Source organism: Pipistrellus hanaki (genome assembly GCF_964339955.1).
Source record: "Pipistrellus hanaki genome assembly, chromosome: 1".
NCBI lineage: Eukaryota > Metazoa > Chordata > Mammalia > Chiroptera > Vespertilionidae > Pipistrellus > Pipistrellus hanaki.
Genome location: NC_140503.1, coordinates 39,947,579 through 39,967,198, shown reverse-complemented (window position 1 = coordinate 39,967,198; position 19,620 = coordinate 39,947,579). Strand labels below are relative to the sequence as shown.

The 19,620-nt window shown below is 43.1% G+C and overlaps 1 protein-coding gene and 1 long non-coding RNA gene across 2 annotated transcripts in view; one reads left to right on the top strand and one right to left on the bottom strand.

Annotated features, from left to right (window-relative positions):
* LOC311624814 overlaps positions 1-19,620 on the bottom strand; it is a 654,664-nt gene that overhangs the window by 258,444 nt on the left and 376,600 nt on the right. The gene's annotated exons all lie outside the window — the stretch shown is intronic.
* Positions 16,754-19,620, top strand: part of NOX5 (NADPH oxidase 5) — a 38,581-nt gene continuing 35,714 nt past the window's right edge. Inside the window, exon 1 of the mRNA XM_084886944.1 lies at positions 16,754-16,828. Coding sequence (XP_084743070.1) covers positions 16,779-16,828 — 50 coding nt within the window. The 5' untranslated portion in view covers positions 16,754-16,778. The remainder of the gene's footprint in view (positions 16,829-19,620) is intronic.

Sequence of the window (19,620 nt, the reverse complement as noted above, 5' to 3'; positions counted from 1 at the left end):
TTTGGTTCAGGAGTTTGTAGTTTTCTTTCATTAATTGATTTTTTAAATTATGAAGATCTAATCTTCAAAATATTTCAGCTTTGGTTTTACTTGAATAAATTGATTAGATTCACCCATTTAATAAGAGTTAAGGACTGTGCAAACTCTATATGTAGCTTGTTTTAAATGAGGGCGTATAAATGTTTAGGGTAAATTGTCTTTATTACTCTTTGAGAGAATCTGAGTTTTCTGTCTGACTAGCATAGAAAAGTAGAGCTTGTATCAAAATTACTTTTATTTGGATATATGTGTGCCTCCTTTGAAAAGTGGATAATACATTAAGATATATCTTTTTCTTTGCTGGTAAGTACTTTGGGATTATCAGCGAGGAACTGTAGCCAGAATTGGTAGTAAAGTTGTTCTCACCTATTTCCTCCTTTGTTTGTTTATATACTGTACGTGTACATTGAAGCTATGCAAATCTTTTATTTGGGAGTATGACTAACATCATTAAAGTTAACTGTGTAATATTGTAATTATGGTGCAGGTAATTCTGTTTTATAATTGGATCAGTATTTAAGTTTGTTTATTTATTCATCAACCCAATCATTATTAGTTTAATAAAGATATTTTGACCTTTTACTATGTACAGGACAAAATAGCAGGCTTTTGGGCTATAATAAATCAGACCCAAGCTTTCCTTCTTCCTTTATCAGGTTGTGTGGACTCCATGAAGTTTGAGGTAAGGTGTTGCTGCAAAAGATGTGGGAGACAAACATCTCACTTGTTTATGTAGCTTATCTGTGCCTTCTGTGTCTACTTGAGCTCAATCCTGAATATATCATTTCTATCATACAAAGGATTACTGCTCATTGGTCCATTTCTTGACATGGTGGATCTGACAATATGAATGTCAAGAGCAAAACTCTGGCTATTAAATAATAACAATGCCAATGCAAAACAACAAAATGAGAAATCAGAATTATGGACATATTAATATTTTTAGCTACTAAATGAGTCTCTTTTGTTGCTGGTGTAGATTTACTCAGAGTCCTTGGACTTGCTGCACAAGACTTTGCAGAAGACTGGAAGCTAACAGATACTAGCATGAGCAGGAACATGATTAAAGAAGTAGCTTCCACTTCCATCTTTAATTTCTTCAGATGACTCCATGTTGGCACCTCAGTCCCTTGCGTAGCCTTCAGTTTTCTTCTCCCACTTTGCTGTCGTCTGGGCAACTCTCAGTCCTTTTGGGTGAAGGGACACAGGAGCTTCTCTGAGTCCATTGTGATGACGGACATAACACTCTGGTACCCGAATTGGCTGCATTGCTCCTTCTTTTCTTTCACACTTCGGGCCTGGCTGCTCCGGGCCTGGCTGCTGCTCCAGGTCTGGATGCTCTGGGCCTGGCTGCTGCTGCTCCGGGCCTGGCTGCTCTGGGTCAATTATGAGCTTTTTGTTGGGACTTGCCAGAGACTCTTCATAGTGTGCTTATCTACCATGGTTATCTCTAGCACCTTGGCTAGGCTGTATTACAGCATCTAAATGTCAGGGCTGCCCAAAACCTGGACCTTCAATAGAGCTCTTGCTTAATCAGAGCCTCACTCAAAACTAATAGCCTTCTCAGGTACCCAATAAATGGGCTGTAGCAATATTACCCAAAGAAGTACATGTTGTCTATAAAATCCAGAAATCCATTAGGCGCTGTGTTTGTTTCTTAGTATTAAGGGATGAGAGATACAAAGAATTGATCTTATGGAAGGATGAATTGGCATGGTCAGACCATTCACCTGATCTGACAGACTCCTGAATCCTGATAGAACAAACCTTCTACCCTCTGGCACATTTCCGTAGACCGTCTCACTTCTTGTTTACCAAATATAATTATCATGACATTTTATCAATATAGTTGACCAGCAAGATATAGTGTGGAATGTTAAAAAGATCAAAGTCTCTCTGGACTGTATTGTGACAGGGAACAGGAGCGTTAACATAGCCTGGGTCAATACAATGAGCATGTCTATACACACTTCCTTCCATGCAAATATTATTATAATTTGCTCTTTTATATTGATGGAGATAGAAAATATTGCATTTTCCATAATATTAGTCACATACTAAATATTATATTTGTTTTAGTAAACCTATAACCCCTGGCACAGTTGCTGTAATTAGAGATACCACTGGGTTGAGTCTTCAGTTAGTACACCATTATCCGCCACAATCTGTGGTGGTGTAGGGGGCATACAAGTTAATTGAATGGGGGAAATAATGGGTATTACCACCCCGGCATTCTTTAAGTTTTTTAGAATAATTCACTCAGCAAGGATTCATTATTTCTATTGATTTGCCATCTTGGTTATCAGGAGAGCACACTAACATAGGAATTTTCATGTGCCCTCTCTATATAATGTTAAGGGCAGGAAAAGAATATGAAGACTAGGAGCTGCTAAGAAAATCAGTCTCAATTATACATTTGAGGATGGCAAAATAGCCACAGGGTGGACCCCTTGGAATCACTGTGAAACAGACTTGAGCAAGAGCTTAATTTATCACCTGGCCTTCTTGAATCCCTACTCTGACCAGGAGCCATGATGCTGGGTGAGGAAACACTCTGATGCCACCCCTGCACTTGCATGACTCCAAGAGTTAGTACCTCCTGGATGTTGTGCCCAGGTTCCTTACTAACCTCACCCTAGTCCTAGCCCTGCTATGACGGCCTCACTCCATTCTGGTGTAGAGCGCTTGCATGTATATCTCTTATACCTACTCCCTACCCAACTACACAGGAGGTTCATGTCACATCTTAAGTCATAGTGATTTCTGACTCTCCAGCAAAACCAAAATGGCCCCTTCCGGGTTCTCATTGCTTAAGCCCTTAGATTGCAGCATTTTTAAATCTTACATATTGTTTATTCTTTATTAAAATTCTACATTGAATCTAAGAATATGAACTTCATGTCATTTCATAATAATTTTTATTTGCCAAGAAATTGTTATCTTGGAATGTTATATCTTACAGAAAAGCAAGGTTCTTTGTCAATTGTTTTATGGTCAAGTCTATAACCATGTCATTGTTTATTACAGATATAAGGAAGCTTATTTATTTCCCTAGACTGATTTGGTAAATTATCAATAATAATAAAAGCATAATATGCAAATCAACTGAACAGCCAAACAGTGGAATGACCATCCAGACAACCATGCTATGACACCCACTGGCGCCAGGCCAGCCAAGGCGGGTGCGATGCAATTGGACAGGGGCCCAGCCATTGCCCCATGATGGTCCTGCAGAGGGAGGCCCGGGCCACTAGCTGGCAGGGTGAATAGTCAGTTGGGGGGCGGGGGGGGGGCGGTGTCACAATTGCCTGAAAGAAGGAGGCAGGCCCAGGCCACCAACTGGAAGTCTGTGGTGGGTGGGTTCTCCCTCTGCCAGGTCCGATCTATCACCCCAAAGAGGGAGGCCCAGACTACCCTGTGGCAGCAGTGCAGCAGGTGTGTGGGGCCTCTCAATGGGGAGGCAATCCATCACGAAGCCCCAGCCAAGTGGATAGGGCCTACCTCTTTGGGGTAATCCATCACAGGGCTCCTGGACTGTGAGAGGGCACAGGCCTGGCTGAAGGACTCCCCCAACCATGCATGAATTTCATGCACCGGGCCTCTAGTATCTTCATAAGCAATGTGGAAGCATTTTTATTTTTCTCCTTACCTTATCCCTCCAGAATTTGACAACTCTCAATGAGTGAGTATAATTGTTCTTATGGCAATAAGTTTATTTACATAAATCCAATCAGAATCTATTTTCTTTATAAAATCAGGTTCCTATTATGGTTTTATTAACCAAGACTTTGACTGGAAGGCCATATCTGAGAGAGACATGTCAGGACTCTGGATGTCACTGAGAAACCTTAAGGAATAAAAGATTGGCTTTAAAACCAATAAAATCACCTTGGAGAAATGGCCTGGTGCCTTCCTTGTTACCTTGGTTCATAGCAATCTTTCCAGGTAAGGAAGGAAGGTTGCTTTCCCGAGAGATGGCAGAAAGAACCTTAATGTGGGATTTGGGGGACCTCAAGAACTTGAGGCATTCACCCAGACCTTTACAGGCAAAGCCAGATGGCAACTGTGTGGCTTGTCTTCTGTGCCTGAGGGGCTGACTGAAGCTCACTCTAAATATTTCTTATAAGTGGAATTCCAGCAAAGTAAATCTGAAAAAGCCTATATAATAAATTACTATTGTTAGTGTGGTTATACAAATAATCAGAGCAAGTTAAAACCTAATAGTCCCTTTGATAAAAAATGAGGATGATTTTAGGGAGAAAAATTCTGTTCCAATAAAAATCACAATGCCCAATTATAATATTAAACTCCAGTACAATTAGCTGCCTTCAAAGTTTTAAGGCTGTACCATATGCTATACAGATCTCAGCACCTAATAACATCACCAGAGATATTCCACCTACAGACAATCAATCGTCACTACTTGCTTGCTATCCAGCAAAAGCTTTGCATTTAAAAATCTTTTCAACTTGGTTTATGAAGTATGGTAGCAACCATACTTAGGTAAAAACTGCTGTTTGAATTTTAACCCTGCTCTTCTGGCTTTGGCACTCACTTACTTGCTTAAACATAGGGTAGTTGCCTCAGCTTCCAGATTGAGACCTGGAGGCTAAGGCAATTTTCCTATACCTGTAGACCAGGACTACAGGAGATTGATTCCCACTGACTCAGTAGCTTCAGGAGTAGAAACTGTAGATAACGTTTAGAGATTAACCGCTGAGCTCTGCTTCTGTACTATTTGCTTTCACAAGATAGGGCCACATTCCAATGTCCAGCAGGATGTGGCTGGGAACGACCCTGCAAGCTGTTCCCAGCCTTTAGAATTTAGAACAAAGGAAAATTCTTGTGGTTTAGACCTTTAAAAAGACTGCCTACGCCTGTAATGGCAAGGTCGTGAGTGTGGCCACCTGCGTGTGGTGCTCTTGCGGCCGTCCTGGCCAGTTCAATAAATCTTTGCCTGCTTTTTAAAAATCAATCATCAGCCTCTGGTGGTCTTATTCTGACTCCAGGGTTCGACCCCACAATAGTTTATAATTTTATATATTGGTTAACCTTTGTATTATTATTTCTATTTTCATAGGGTATATGCCTATGACTTTATTAAATACTGGTACCTTATTACTTCTCTATCTTGAATTAAACCTATTTCTTATAAGACCTCACAGGAACCTCAACCTGAGACCTACTCTTGTGAGCTGATTGAGGACCTCAAGCTCCTCTTTAAGAAAAAAACAAACAAACAAACAAAAAAACCACAATACAGATAAATAATATAATAACTAAACATCGATATAATTGTCCTCCACTCCTTACAGCATAGCCACCCTCATGCCACAGTGCTAGCTTTCTGAACTGTCCACTACAAACTCCTCTCCCTAGATGACTCTCATTCCGACTCTCAGATTCTCAGTCAGGGTTCACGCCCCTTAACAGCGTGGGGAAGTCACTATAGAAGACAGACCTTCACCTATGCTCCCCAGTTCTGAGTTGATTATTAAGATTAATATAATTAAAACAAAGATCGAGGGCGGAATGTTAGGGTGAACTACCTTAATCTCTCCTGCTAGGTCATGTTTTCTGAAATATATGCTGTTTTAAGCCTTTTCTCATAGTTTGGGGCAGACAGCTGGCACCTGCAGAAGCAAGATAAGAAGAACTTCTCTCCACCTGACTGACCTGTGCACTCTCCTCCCTTGACTCCCTTCACCCACTCGAGCCCTCTCCTCAGCGTGACCAGCTGGTGCACCCACATCCTGACCCTCTGCTGCATACTTTTACCCTATATAAGAGAACCTCACCCACCCACCCCCTCCGGGCTGACATCGACACACTGGTCTCAGCCCTCTGTGAGAGAATGCAATAAAATTTTTTAAACTCTCAAAACATCTCTTGGACTGGCTCCCATCAGAATGGACATAACACCCATCTTCCCTGGGGGGCTATTGTGGGCAGTTTCTCATTTCCTTCCGGACTCTGCTTGCCTCAGGGTAGAGCTGCAGAACATGAGCCTTCTGACTGCAGTCTAGAATTTGTTCCTCAGCAACTGTCTATCCTACAGTGCATGTTGCAGTCATCTAGCCCCTTTTGTTTTATTTTTTAAAATATATTTTTATTGATTTTCAGAGAGGAAGGGAGAGAGAGAAACATCAATGATGAGAGAGAATTATTGATTGGCTGCCTCCTGCACACCCCCCAGTGGGAATAAATCTGCAACCTGGGCATGTGTCCTGACTGGGAAAGCATGACCTCTGGTTCATAGGTTATTGCTCAACCACTGAGCCACACCAGTCAGGCTGGCTCCTTTTGTTTTAATGCCATCCTTTTTTATGTGTAGGACAGGGATCATGGGACGGCGGGTACCTCTAGCTACTCTTCCTTTCACTGTGTCAGGGATGAACTGCCTGAATCTAAAGGTGGCTTTCTGTCTTTTTACCAGAGGAATCACTTAGGCCTTGGCCTTGGCCTTGTCTTGTGTTTGCTTGACATGAAACACTCCTTTCCTATCCCAAATTTTCTGCAAATCCAAGTTCTAAGTCATAGCTCTGGTTCTGTTGAGTTTGAATATTTATGTAAGTTTCCAAATGATCACCTTTGTGTTACTTATCTTTTAATAAACAGTATACTAGTATGCTACATGAAATTTAGTTTGGAGAACTCCCAGTAATTCAGTGGATTGGTAAAAGTAATTCAGATTTGTTTTGAGAGTAAGTTCTTAACAATAAGTGATAGTAACAGCAAGTTCTTAATAAATTCTTAGTACTATTGTAAATAGTTTTTTGTTTGTTTGTTTTTTGGTAAGCATGATATTGTATTTTATTTTGATACTTTCAGTGAAAATCCCATGAGATATTTAAAATTCAGCAATATTCAGCTCTGACCAGTTTGGCTCAGTGAATAGAGTGTCGGCCTACGGATTGAAAGGTCCCAGGTCCGATCCGGTAGAGGGCATGTACCTTGGTTGAGGTCACATCCCCAGTAGGAGGTGTGCGGGAGGCAGCTGATCGATGTTTCTCTCTCATCAATGTTTCTAACTCTCTATCCTTCTCCCTTCCTCTCTGTAAAAAAATCAATAAAATATTTTAAAAAATAAAATTCAACAATATTCAATAGTATCAAACATATTTGGGGGAAAGAAAAGTAGAAGTAGAATTGCCATAACCTTCTTCCCTTTCTCACTATTGTGGAGCCTACTCCACCATCTTGACTGGAAATTCAAAAATAATTCTTAACAGTTCTTAGCAAACCCCAAGACCACATAGTTCTAAAGTTCACTTGCCATTCCTCACCAATAGGAGCTGCTTGCTTGCTCGTCTCCTCTTTTGCCCCAGCTTGCCACCATCTTCTTGGACCTTCTCTCCACATCCTCTCCACAACTCTCTCATCTCCAGCTAACTTCAACCAAAATTCCAGAATCTTCTGGTTTGCAATCCAATCAAGTTCTGGGTCTGTCTTCGTAGCCCAAAATGCATAAAAGAGATTTGATAAGCATTTGTCAGTCTCCTCAAGATCTATGTTTAGCAGCACAAAGAACTGGCAATAGCTTTGCCTCTATAGATTTCATTTTGCTTTGTGTTTTATATATATATTTATATTATATATATATATATATATATATATATATATATATATATATATGATTCTCTCTTCCTCTCTCTTCCTCTCTCTCTCTCTCTTGATTATATATATATATATATATATATCAGAAAGGGAAAGAGAGAGGAAGAGAGAATCCTTGATTAGCTGCTTCCTACGCTGGGAATCAAGTCCACAACCTGAACAGGAATTGAACTGTGACCTCTTGGTTCATGGGTTAACCTTCATCCACTGAGTCACACTGGCTGGGTTGTTTTGCTTTGTTTTTAATATAAACATTTTTTTAGGCAAGGTACTTTCCTGTTATGGAAAGGTTTTCCTTCTCAGTGGTGCATTTCTGGGAGTCACGAGGTGGGCCTGCATCATTAGCTGTGGCAGAGGTGAGAGTCTTCACCATCTCAATGTTAGTTGGACATCTAATACTGAATTACTCAGGAGCAAAAGCAATCTGGCTGCTGTGAACATCATCTCTGTGCTCCTCTTTGAAGAAAGGACTAGGAGTCTGGAGGCAGGATTCTGGCTTTGCCTCTGTTACAGTGGGTTGAGGCTCCTCTCTCTCTCTCTCCAGCTCTGCAGAAGCTAGCTGAAGAGGCCACCAGCCTGGATGGCCCTTTCCTTTGACTAGGAGTCCTCATTCCTGGGTACTTGGTCTCTACACTGGTGGCAGGAGACAGGGAAAGGACCAAACTTTTTGGATTTATTTTTCTTTTATAACTTCTCAGTGGCCACACTGACATTCTTGAAGTGAGAGCTAAGTGTTGGGTGAGATGAGTTTTCTGATGCTCCAACTAAGATAGGATCTGAAGACTATGTCAACTGGTAACCTTTAGGTTTTGTTTTCAGGCACAAAAGGCCCTTCTTTGTTCCATAGGTCTGTGCCAGTGTGGTGCTGAAAATCAATATATCCTTCAGAAAGCCTAGAATATGACAACTTGGGAAAACAGGAGGTTGCCCAACTCACCAGCAAATAAGGGAATTTTTTTAAAACATCAGTATGAAACCTCTTAGACTCTCAGTGATTAAAATTGAAGACTCACCAAGTAGGCTGACCTAAGACCTGTAGTTGGTAGATGATAAGACTGAGATCAAGGAGGGGAGGGCCTTGCTCAGGATCACCTGACTAGCCGCAAGTTCACCCACTGCCCTCACCACCAAGTGTTTGGTTGAAGGTCAACACATTCTTTTTTTCTTGTTCTTGCTGCACCTCAGAACTCATCTTTTAAATGTTGTGCCTGTATTCTTCTTCATCTAGTCCTACTGCCACTGCCCTAAAGTCTTTTTCTTTTGCCAAGATGGTGATGATGATAATATTAATAACAGCAGCAGCTACCTTCGTTTGAGTCCTTCCTCTACATCAGACCCTATTCTAACCTTTGTAAGTATGGACACTTAAATGTAGCAATCCTTCAAGGAATATACTAGTATCACTTCCATTTTGTAGATGAAGAAACTGAGGCACAGAGAAAGTAAGCACAAGGTCACAGCACTGGTAAGTAGTGGAGCATATTTGGATTTGGGCAATTTGACTCTGAAGTGCATGCTCTCAACCATTTTATTGTACTTTTTTTAGTGTATACTAGCATAGTAGATGATATTATTACCCCATTTTACAGACCAAGAAACTGTCTTCGTAAGGTTAAGGTAGTTCATAAGGCTAGTAAGAAGCAAAGTTGGTTCTCAAACTAAAATCTTTGCCCTTAAATACTAATTATACATTCCTGTCATAATAACTTCCCCACATCAAATGGACTAAATAAATTTCCAACAGGAGAGACAAATAAACTGTATTTTCAACAAACAAGTTTAGGGACTACTGCTATGTTGATATCCAAACCTTTAACACAGACATCTGGGGGATGAGGGCATGTGCTGGGGGGTGGGAGCGGCCAAGGAGAGGTCAATTGAGGAAAAAGGAGACATATGTAATACTTTAAACAATAAAGAATTTAAAATTTATATATATAATTGATTTCAGGGAGAGGGGGAGAGATAGAAGCATCAGTGATGAGAATTATTGATTGGTTGCCTCCTGCATGCTCCCTAATGGGGATTGAGCCAGCAACCCAGGCATGTACCCTTTACTGGAATCAAACCCAGGACTCTTAAATCTGCAGGCCAATGCTCTATCTACTGAGCCAAAGCACCTGTAAAGAATTTTTATAAAAACTTATTTGAGTCAAAAAGAGGATACACCTGAAAGCAAGATCTCAACAGACTGAGCCAAATGCTCCAAGAACAGCAGTGTGCAGCCCCTTTTTACGAAGGTAAGGAAGATTTCATAAGGGTGGGAGGAAGCCCTTGCAGGATGGGGTTACAGGGTAGTTGAGATTATGTACTTAAGGGTCAGAAAGGGGGCATTTCAAAGGTGTGTTAACCTAGATGCACAGAAACAGTGGATGGGGCTTGCTTCTGAGAAGCTATATGCTTGGAGAGAGTCTGAAAAAGGGGGTGGGGCAGCTTCTAGTTGCCATGGCAGCTGTTGCTCTTGGTGATACAAGATGCAGGCCTGGCCTGCCCAGCTCTCCAGACAACAGCATTTCCAGATCAACCTGAGTCCTGAATATTTAAAACTATCTCTAACACTAGTGTAAGTCAGCAACGTTACTTCTGGAAAACTGCATTCAGTGCTCTGTGCTGCAAGGTGGACACTCTCGAAAGACAAATGTTCTTTATAGAAAACATCTTTACCCTCTACCTTGAAGTACCAAGTGCCCGTTCTCCTCCTCACTGGGATAATCTGGCTTCACTGCCTCCATTGCTTTCTAGACGCAAAGTCCCGTATCTTAGAGGCAGCCTCCTCCTCACACTGCTCTGCCTCCTGGCCCACTCAGCTTCCTCTCTCAGACCCAGAGACAGGAAGAATTGTTTATTGCTCTTTATGGGCTAGAGAAACCATATTGTCTGTAAGAAGAAAATTAGGTTACCCTCCAAGGAGGTGGCCTCCAGAAAGCTTTGATTTCCCCCAGTGAGTCAACAAAAACAATCAATGTCATAAATTAGCTTCTCAACAAATTACTGTGCTACATTAAATGCCAACAAGTTCTCTTTCAGTCCAAGTAAAATAAAGTGGAGTGAGAGCTAGAGAACTAAATTAGTCTCTTGTGGAGGAGTGTGCTGGGAAGGGAACGTTCGTGGTGGCCCCTGAAGGTTATGGAGTTCACCAGGTGAAGAAATGAGGCGGGTATGATGTGCTTGGTGCTAAAACCCATGGCCTCCACTGGGTTTTCCCAAACCAGAGCATGCTGCTGTGGCCCCAACTCCTCCGCATCTCCAGGATTTAAGAAGCAGATTCTGGCAAGCTCAGAGCAGGAGGGACCCTGCCCTCTTGTCAGCTGGGTAGAACATTTGGTTGAGATGGAACCGGCAAGATCACGTTATGCACCGAGTCACCAGATGTCCCACCGCTTCTCTGGGGGAACCCACATTCTGGGAATAGGGCTGGGTACACCACCCTACAGTAAGACCTTGTCATTCATGTTGTGATCCTGTGGGTATGAACTATATAGAGTTAAAGGACGAAAAGGAAAGGGGATGGAAAAGACATGGCAAGGTAGAGAAAGTCAGGGAAAGGCGAGTCTGCTTTGGTGAAGATCTTTGGCCATGAATGTGTGATCAGATCACCTGTGAGCTCATCTTTTCTTCCTCTGGGCCCCCCAAAGCCTGATGATTCTTGGCACCTCTAAAGAGAAAAGGGCCAGAATAATCTTTTTATTTCATCCAATGAAAAGTCTGAATTTGTAGCACTAGCCTTATTGCAAGAACCATTTCGTAGGAAACCAAATTAAGATAAGCTGACAGCATTCCTGACTCAGCCTATGAATTTTTCCACTTATACTGCAAATACCCTGCCCTGCCTTTTTCCTCCTTATCTCTCGGATGCAGAGCCGAGTCTCACATCCTATAGTCATCTCCTCAGAGTGGGGGCTGGTGGAAAAACCCCTGCATTAGGGAGCCAGGGCTCTAGTCCCAGATTGACCATCTCCTGAGTTACCTCCAGGAAACAGAACCACTCCGTGGGCCCAAGTTTCCCCATCTACAAAGGAAAGGTTGCACTAAATATTTCATAGGAAAAAGAAAGCAGCATACCCATTTTGGGGAGGGGTCAATTAAATTTCTACCCACGTGTCTAAAATTAGTTTCAAGTGTTCAAAAGTGACTGGAATAAGTAATGCCCAAGACTGTACTCAGACCTCATTTCCATAATTTCTAGACTTGAGGAGTGGAAGTGGAGGCAGAGTGGGAGGATGGCGATGGACCTCTTTTTTCAGCAGGGTCCCCTCAGCAGCCCTCTCCCATCCGCTGCCCTTTTTGACAAAAGGGAGTGTGACTCACACATGTCTCCTGAGCTGTATTTCCAATGGCTGCAGAAGAAGTGGGGCCCCTTGCTAAGGATGCAGAAGGCTAGGCGGGGAGTGAGTGGCCTCAGAACTCTGCCCGGCACTATCTGAGCCAACTCCTCCAGGAAGGAGAGGGAAAGGGGAACAGGAGCTAGCATGGATCCAGTGCCACCGGCGAGGGGTGTACTTGTGGTGTCTCAAAGGAGCCCAAGGACTTCAGAGATGCGTCTACGCGACACTTCAGGTAAGAAAAATTTGGAACAGAGAACGGAAGCAAGATGGTCTCAGGCATCACGTGGTGGATCCAAGAGCCAGTCCTGTGGGAGGTTAGTGAGCTGGGCACCAGGATCATAGCCCTGTGTGGGCAGGCGGGGCCATGTGCACTCGGTCATTTCTGCTTCAATAGGACTAATCAGGGTTCTTTTTCTGGAGCTTGGGAAACAAAGAAGGTGGTTGAGAATAATCAGAACAACCTTCGGAATGAGTGAAAGCGAATTGAGTGTCAGTTCTGGGCAAGCTATTTCCTCCTCTAGTGTTTCACGTAATCCTCACAACTGTGTGGCCTGGTAGGCAGGACAGACGTGACTCCCATCCTACACAGAGCCCAGGCTTACCGAGGGCCAGCGGTCCTCTCAGGGCCAGCGGTCCTCTCAGGGCCAGCCCTTCTCACTCACCCGCTGGCCCCACTCCCGTCATGGGGCCTACTGGTCACACTTGCCACACAGCTCACGGTCTCATGTGAGTTCTTGAGCAAAGGACCTTGTGTAAGTCCTCTCCCTCCTGCATCTGGCCCAGCGTGGGCGCAGAGGTGATGCTCTGAGCCAGAGCATGAGTGTTTTCCCAACGATTGTAAAATATTTGAAGTTGTAAACTTCCCCCACCCCAGCCCAAGCCTCTCTCTTTTCCATGTGTCTGCGCCCGTGTACCAGAGTTGCTCCTGACAGCTAAATGGGAAATCAAGTCTTTCCCTTTAGCAGGAAGTCATACCTCAGAGGGGTGCTAGAAAAGAGCACTGTGTTCTGAGTCCAGTACCAGAGCAACCACAACCCTCTGGGTGTCTCAGTTTCCCCATCGGTGCCATGAAAGGTTCCCCTAGAAAGCTGCAGGCCTCTGCAGGACCTAAGGGCTCCAAACCTTTTATGGGTGGGGCTCCCAGTGTATCCCAGGGGCAGGGCCCAGAAGGAGTTCTCGGTTAGCCTTATCCTCCACAAGTTGCCCCACACAGGCCCTGTCTCTGTGGTCTTTCCTGCTTTTCTACTTAAAAATGGTCCTCACTCAGCTTTGATCAGGTCAGAGGGACACATGCTGCTGCAACTTGCCAGTCAGAGGCTGTCACTGTAAACTCTTGCCTGCTGGTCACAGGTGAGTTTCACCTCGTCCTGTGGAGGTACCTACAGAATATAAACTCCATGAGAGCAGGATCGATGCCTCCCTTGGTCATTGATTTATCTCTTGAACGGCATTGAGTATTTCTGGAAGGAAGGAAATAGGGAATGAGTAGAGATGGTGCCTGCCATCTAGAGCAGACAGGCTAGTTGAGGAGAAAGGAGGTACACACAAAGGTAAATATGACTGAAGGATCAAGTTACCATACAGAGCAAAAGTGTAAGATGTTGCAAGACAGCATGTGTTCAGGCCAAATTTGTGTGTAGACAGTAAAGGTTGCAGGAGCACAGTGTGACTCTGGGAACAGCACGGAGCCACCGCAGGTGGAGGCGGACTCTGCCCCTGCGGTCTCTGTGTTGGAAATGAGCAAGGCATGCTCAAGCTCTCCAACAAGAAAAAGGAAAAGCTCTCCAACAGGAAGACTGGGCAGGACTAGCTCGGCTCAGATGAACAGAGGCTCGGAAATCCATCCTGTCGGCTCTGGTTGGGAGTTCCTGGGATGTGTCTGCGGAAGCATCTTGCAGACGGAGAGGTTTGCAAATGCTGATTTCATCTTGACCCCACAGCTCCCAGGGAAGCCTGTTGCTGGAGGCAGGCATGGAATTTGCTCTCCACATTTTCCTCCAGCCAAGGGCACAGTGACTCAGGATCCCGGAAACTGATGAGGACCAAATTAGAACCCACTGGTGGAGCAGCACCCACAGGTATGCCGAGCCCTAAGGGAGATATAGGAGGAGGAAGATGGGCCCCAGCCTTCCAGGGCTTAAGTAGGATATGCAAAAAAATGGTGAAACTTCCCACTGTCTGTAGCTGGTGTTTTTGTTGTTGTTATTGGTGGTGTGTTTTGTTTTTTTTTTTTTTTTTTTTTTTTTGTGGTTTTTTTGTTGTTTTTTTTGAAAGTACTTCCTAGTACAGGGTTGATCTCCTGGGCCTCCAAATATGCAAGACCACAAAGTCCAAACAGTACCAGAGCCATCTGAATTCCCTGCAAAAGAGGGAGAGCAACCTGTGAGAGAAACAGCAAAATGGGGGTAATATTGTCAAGAGAACAATCTAGAATGGAATTGAGAGGCCTCTAGGAAGCTGAGCGCACACCCTACATAGGAAACTGAGATAAACTGTAAATGGTTACATCCTTACACAATTCCTGGAACTGGCTCTGCATCACTGAACTCCCTATTGAGATAAAATGTTCACCTACTAATAGGCATAAGACTCCATCCTATTCAGTACAGAGTTAGTGAGCTTGCCAGCACTAATCACAGCTCTTTCAAAACAAGTTGTATAACTCTTCCTTGGGAGTCCCCCTTTTTATGTCTTTATAAATGCTCTCTCTCTTCCCCCCTAGGAACACAGTTGGGTTTTTACCCAAATCTGTGTGACCTAATTGCAATTCCTAAGACCACCCCCCCAAAAGCTTTTGTTTGCCTTGCAGATCTTGGTCAAAGTTGATTGACAACTCCTCTCTTCAGAGACCTCAGACCAGAGTTCAAGGGCAGGCTGAAGAACAGAACCATGCTTTCCTCTCCCTCTTCTCAGGTGCCACTCCAAGCTCTCCACTTACACCGTTCTCTTCACTGGCACCTTTCCTACAAGCAAAACCGCTCTTGTGAATGAGCTCATCAGACACAACCCCACTCTGAATTCTAGACTGTGCTACTTTCTGCATACAACTACAGAGAAACACTCAATTTTAGCAGTGATTTTATCTGGGTGGGTAGAATTTTAAAAATCTCTTTTGTGCTTTTAGGTATTTTTCTAATTTTTTATAATTAATATTTATACTTTTTGTAACCATACAAAAATGTTATTGGGGATAAATCTCTGTTCTTCCAATGTATTTGTTAGAAGATGCTTTTAAAAATAAAATTTCAGCTTGGCTGCCATGGCTTAGTGATTGAGTGCCAACCTATGAAACAGGAGGATATGGTTTGATTTCTAGTCAGGTCACAGGCCCAGGTTTTGGGCTCGATCCCAGTGTGTGGTGTGCAGGAGGCAGCCAATCAATGATTCTGTCTTATCATTAATTAGAGGCACACTTCTGTATCTGCCTTTGTCGTGTTGGATTATTTTACTCATCTTTGTACACTCAGACAGGAACTGCACATGGTAAGTATTTCGTAAGTATTAGTTGAATGGGGGCTGGCTTATTCATTCCACAAATGTACTTGGAATGCCCACTAAGTGCTAGTCTCCTGGGATTCTACATTAATGAGGCACGGACCTTGCTCATAGTACAGTGGGGTAGCCAGAGAGAAGCACATATCATGACAATGACAATGACAATGACATACAGGCAACTCTGTTTCACCTCTTCTCATTCTTCCCTTTCTCCCTTAATTAGCCATAACTTGAAAACATAATTCTATTTACCACTTGGCTCGATTGTTTTTCAAAAGAATTAAGAATTTCCCATTTGCCAAAGCTGGTTTGGCTCAGTGGTAGAGCGTTGGTCTGAGGACTGAAGGGTCCCGGGTTCGATTCCGGTCAAGGGCATGTACCTTGGTTGCGGGCACATCCCCGGTAGGGGGTGTGCAAGAGGCAGCTGGTCGATGTTTCTCTCTCATCGACGTTTCTAGCTCTCTATCTCTCTCCCTTTCTCTGTTAAAAATCAATAAAATATATTTTTTTAAAAAAGAATTTTCCATTATGACACTTCACTTCTGAAAGTGTTGAATAGAATTTTTTCTATTTCTGTCTTCACGCTAGTTTGAGGAAGACTATTTGAACAGTCAAAGCAGCCTTTACCGCTGCCCGACCACCCCCCGCCCTCCCCCCCGCCCACACACACATTGTTGCTTCTCAAGCAAGTGAGCACTCTATGACTGGAGTTATGCATGTCAGGACCAGTGACCACAGGTGTGCCTGGAGAAGGGTGGAAGAGGGATGGAAGTGAAAAAAGGGTTGGTTGAAGTCTATGGCCTTGAAGGGCTTTCCCATCCTGATTCTGAGACAAGGCCAACGTAAGCTCAGATCCTGAGGCTGCACTCCTAACATGCTGTCATCACAGTGCAGATGCTCGTGGGGGGAAAACAAGATGCTCTTCGTTACTTTCTCCTGGCACCGAGTAGGGCCTGCCTTGCATTGTGGGTGATTTTTTCCATGATACATTTCTCTTTCTCACATCTGTGCATTCTCCCGAGGGAGGGAAAGTGGAAGACACAGGGCCGGGAGAAAGATAGCCAAAATTCTTCCCAGTGAACGTCTTGCCCCACCTCTGCACCAGGCTTCCTTGTTGGAATGTCTCTGGACCAAGCCTGCCACTAGCCATCACATAAAGACAGCTGTGGGTGTGGCCAACTATTTAGGAAGTCAGGAAAAGGAGGAGTTGGGGGAGAGGTGAGTCCTGGACTCCCACACCCAGACTGCTATATGGACAGCAGCTTCTCTGGGACCCGTGTACTCTAGAAGACAGGAGGAAGGATGAGCATGCCCGGAGACCCAGCCCAGCCAGACCCTGAAGGCTGCAGAGGGTGAGTGGCTCTTATGTCAAGCTTTCCCTGTCAGGGACAAGGGAAAGCAAGAGTTCTTGGACTTTGGGGGCATCTACAAAAGTCAGGAAACCTGAGCTCTGCTCTTATCTGATTTACTTCCAAACTGTGCAATCTTGGGTAAGTCGGCAGTCTTTTCTGGGCCTGGTTTTTTTGTTTTTTGTTTTTTTCATCTCTAAAATAAGGAATTGGCCAAGGCAAGACTAATAACAGGAGTTAGCCTTTACATAGTGCTTGCCGGTTGAGCTTTTCTGAAGATCATCTCATTTGGTCCTCAGGGCAGTCCTTTGCTGGAGGAATGCTTGTTGTATTTCATGGGGAAACTAGAGTGCCGTGGGTGAGCTACTCAGTTGGAGTGAAGCCAGGCTGGACCTGTAATCCTGTCTCCTGGGGACAGTTCTGGCCTCTGTGAACACGTTGTTCCCTGGAGGTCTGGACTCTGAAGAGCCCCAGCTCTTGTCAGGACTTCTTCTCCGTCGGTGCTGCCTTCTTCCCCCCATGCCCTCATCCCCTACTTATCACAATGTTTCAGTCTCTTCTCCATCCCCTTCCTAGAGTTACCTTTCTCACTTTGCATGCTGACACTACTAATATTTCTGAGAAGAGGGAGGTGAACCCCAGATACCCACCCCATCTCCACCCTCCTGGGTCAGGGACCACTTTTATGCAGTACATTTTCCAGAGTTCTCTCTGCTTTCTGGAATGTCTTCCTGGGAGGTCTTGGGAAATCAAGAAAAGCTAAGAATAGCCGAAACTGGTTTGGCTCGGTGGATAGAGCGTCGGTCTGTGGACTGAAGGGTCCCAGGTTTGATTCCAGTCAAGGCCATGTACATTGGTTGCGGGCACATCCCCGGTGGGGAGTGTGCAGGAGGCAGCTGGTCGGTGTTTTTCTCTTATCAACATCTCTGGCTCTCTGTCCCTCTCCTTTCCTCTCTGTGAAAAATCAATAAAATATATATATTTTTTAAAAAAAACGAGAAAGAAAGGGTAAGAACTGATGAACTCTCAGGGTGTGGTTCATTTTTCCAGATGTGACCCTGCGTCACAAACATCCAGGGTGTTGGTTAATTGGCAGATTCTTGGGTCCCACCCCAAAATTGTATTTTAGCCAACTTTCCCTGTTTCTGACAAGCACATATCAGACAGTTTGGGAACCAATGTTCTTTGTATTTTTTGTTCTCCCCTTTTTTGGGGGGGAGAAGCGGGGTGGTGGGATCACTATTCTCTAGCAGACCATTGCTCTGCTGCAGAGACTGTGGAGAGATTTCATAATAGTCCCTCATTATCCTTATTTTTCTAGAGTAAGCCTTTCCTGATGACAGTGGATTATTAATTTTAAAATAGACTTCAGGATTTAGGTTGGTTATATTTTAGTTTGAGTTTTACATCTCTATAAGTTAAATTTGTCTAGGATTGATTTTTTTTTTTTGTATGCTACCTTTGTAAAATAAGTTGGAAACCTTACTATTATTTTCTATAGTCTGAGATAGTTTGATATTGGACTTATTCTTTGAAGAATAAATAGAACTCGCTTGTAAAAATAAAGTGGGTCTAACATTATTTTAAGTGCTTGACATTTAACTGCCTTTCTAATTTCTTAAATGATTATTGGTAAGCTCAGGTTGTTACTTCTTGAAATTAGTTTATTTCTCTAAATTCACCAATACTTTTATATTTGCACTTGATACTCTTATATTTCTGTAGCCCTACTTTTTCTAGAATTCTATTGTCTTTGTTAATGATAATGTTTTTGTTTTGTTTGTTTCACTTTCTTTCTTAATCATTATTTTCTATTTAGTCTTTTCAAAGAACCAACTTGTGGTTTTCCAAGTACAAGTCTTTTACCTCCTTGGTTAATTTTATTCCTAAGTATCTTAATTTTTTTGTAAATGGGATTATTTGTTTAGTTTATCTTTCTGACAATTCATATTGGTGTATAAAAATGCCTTTAATTTCTGGGTGTTGAAATTGTATCCTGCTACATTGCTGAATTCCTTTATTAAATCTAGTAGTATTTTTGGTGGAGTCTTTAGGGTTTTCTACGTACTATCTGCAAATAATGAGAGTTTTACTTCTCCTTTCCAATTTGGATTCCTTTTATTTTTTCTTGTCTGATCTCGAGTACTATGTTGAACAAGAGTGTGAAAGTGGACATCCCTGTCTTGTTCTTGCTCTTAGGGGAAATGGCTTTAGTTTTTTTCCATTGAATATGATGTTGGCTGTAGGTTTGTCATATATGGACTTCATTCTGTTGAGATATGATCCCTCTATTCCCACTTTGCTAAGAGTTATATATAATGGGTGTTGGATTTTGTAGAATGCTTTTTCTGTGTCTATTGATATGATCATGTGGTTTTGTCTTTCAATTTGTTTATGTGATGCAGCACATTTATTAATTTGCAAATATTGTACCAGCCTTGCATTCCTGGAATAAATCCCACTTGATTATGGTGTATGAACTTTTTAATATATTGCTGGATCTGATCTGCTAATAACTTGTTGAGGATTTTAGCATCTATGTTCATCAGAGATATTATCCTGTAGTTCTCTTTCTTTGAAGTGTCTTTATCTGAAGGTCCAGTGCACAAAATTCATGCAAGAGTAGGCCTTCCTTCCCCTGGCTGCTGGCACCAGCCTCCCTCTGGCACCTGAGACCCGGGCTTTCCTCCAGCTGCAGGCAGGCACCAGGGACCTTGGCTTTCCTCGCAACCCCAGCTTCATCCAGAAAGTCATCCGGAAGGACATCCAGTCTAATTAGCATATTATGCTTTTAT